Source organism: Sinocyclocheilus anshuiensis, unplaced genomic scaffold (genome assembly GCF_001515605.1).
Source record: "Sinocyclocheilus anshuiensis isolate Anshui unplaced genomic scaffold, SAMN03320099.WGS_v1.1 scaffold2427, whole genome shotgun sequence".
Lineage (NCBI taxonomy): Eukaryota > Metazoa > Chordata > Actinopteri > Cypriniformes > Cyprinidae > Sinocyclocheilus > Sinocyclocheilus anshuiensis.
In genome coordinates this window covers 912-3,136 of record NW_015536606.1, presented here as the reverse complement: position 1 = coordinate 3,136, position 2,225 = coordinate 912, and the positions used below count along the sequence as shown (strand labels likewise).

At 34.5% G+C, this 2,225-nt stretch overlaps 1 protein-coding gene across 1 annotated transcript; it reads right to left on the bottom strand.

Annotated features, from left to right (window-relative positions):
• Positions 1-720: 720 nt before the first annotated feature.
• Positions 721-1,460, bottom strand: LOC107703821 (intelectin-1b-like). Its single transcript, XM_016506576.1, has 3 exons — positions 1,301-1,460; positions 1,101-1,204; positions 721-1,005 (listed from the first exon to the last, which is right to left on the bottom strand). Exons 1-3 carry the CDS (start codon positions 1,377-1,379, stop codon positions 889-891), a joined length of 300 nt encoding a protein of 99 aa, XP_016362062.1. The 5' UTR covers positions 1,380-1,460; the 3' UTR covers positions 721-888.
• Between the last annotated feature and the right edge of the window lie 765 nt (positions 1,461-2,225).

The window sequence follows — 2,225 nt, the reverse complement described above, 5'->3', positions numbered from 1 at the left end:
CAGGAACATGACCAAATAAGGGAACAGAAACAGGGGCAAAACATGTCCATGATCCTGACAGTTTGGGGGTCAAACTGACCCTAATGGGTTTTAATACAATCAACCAAAATAACAAAAATAGATATCTTATAACAAAAACATGACAAAAATTAAACATAATAAATATGAAAATCTGCATAAATTTCATCATTTGTCAGTGTGTTTACATCATATTAGTGAACAAAGAAAAGAAAGTCAGGCTACCACTATATGCAAGTAGCTTAAAGCCACAACAACTGAACATTCAACTGGAAGGAGTTTGCAAACGAAAAGGAAAAAGTGATAGTACCCATAATAAAACACAAATGTTTTTGCAGTGTGTTTGCAGGCTCTTCTGAACATGTTAGTAAAGTATGAGTGAAGATGGTTTACCTCAATGCGTGAAGATGGAGTATATCTCAAGCTATTTTATTTTTAATATTTGCAGTTCCAGATTTGAGCCAAATTTGGCTTGCAAAATGTTTATTTCATCAGAGTACATAGCTACTTTTTAATTTCTGCCAATGAAGAACAGTGTTTTCACAAAATAATTTCCTTGCTAATAGTTACAGCATCTACCAGCAGGTTGTCAGCCAAACACTGGAGGATCCCACAGGACGTGCCAAAATTACAGCACGTTTGGCAGATGACTTAAACTGATCTGTGCTAAAATTATTGTATTAAAACATAACTCTGAAAACATATTCTTGCAGAGGTTTATTGATACCAACAATCATACTTCAAACAGGAAACACTGATGTTTTAACAACTTTGTACATGTACAGTTCAGCTCAGCATTTGATTTACTGTAAACAACATTGAGTGAGGCTCGTGCTGATGTTTGATGTTTCACATCTCTTAATGAGACTCTTAACGATAGAAGAGCAGCACAGCTGATTGAGTGAGATGTTTAGATGCTTGATCCAGAGCTGTGAAGTCTCCACACTGCTGACGGTCTGAGAAAAATCCTCCTCCACCAATGCAATACTGCAAAACACACTGATATCAGTCTGATAACTTTGGAATATTATGATTTGTTTAGACCAAAAACACAGACAGATGCTGACAAACGAGTGACTTACACGTTGAGGATTGCATTCAGCAGGTTTAACTCCAGAGCACATGGCCACGGCTGCTTGATCAGCGTTAAACACTCTGAAGGAGATGAAGCCGGACTCAAACTCCTCTGAGATAAACAGGGCAAACACAGGACAGAAAGTTGTATTTCTGCATATGCACATTCATGTTGTGAATTTTCTTAATGCAATATAGAGTTCAATACTTCCAACAGACGGTCCATATAAGTTTGCAGTTGAATCTTTGTCTCCAGTATCATACACCACCGCACTGCTGGGTCCCATATCGCTCTGACACTGTCCAGCTCCAAACTTCACAGGGTGTTTCTGTTCCAATAGTAATTAAAAAAAATTGCAAAACATTTAATTTTCTATTGAAGTGTTAAGTTTAAAGTTTCATTTTTGCTGTTTTATGTTTGTCTGACAAAAGTTTACATTTTGTTTTGATCATTAGAATATTTGATAACACTTTGCTTAAATCCTTCATAAATAATGCATATATAAATAACAAGTAACCAATAATGTCAATGTCAATAATATCAAATAACAATAATGTACGTTGTAATGCATTATATCTTTTCATAAATAATTGTAAGCAAAGTTAAAATGCATTATAATATTTGGAGGTTTGTTTAGCATGTGTTTTAATGCATTATACTTTCTAAAGGTGTAACAATAAATAGATAAGTATTATAACTGTGGTTACAATTATTCATGTGATCATACAATGCACTATAAAGTGCATCGCAAGGCATAATTAATGCATTAAAACTACTTTTATAATGCATTATGCATAAAGGCTTTAAGTAAAGTGTAACCAAATATTTGGTTTCACTTTATTTTGATGGTCCCTTTAACACATTCTGTTGACTATAAGTAATGTTGCACCTACATGTCTACTAACTCTCATTGGAGTATTAGTAGACTGGTAGGGTTAGAATAAGTTGTCATGTACTTGCAAAATTACTTATAGTCAGTAGAATGTCTGTTGGGAGACCATCACAAGAAAGAGTTAGCAGATATTAATGGGGTCCTATTATGCTCTTTTACAAAGTCTTGATTTTGTTTTGGGGGTGTACTAGAACATGCTCTCATGCTTGGTGGTTCGAAAAACGCATTATTTTTCACATA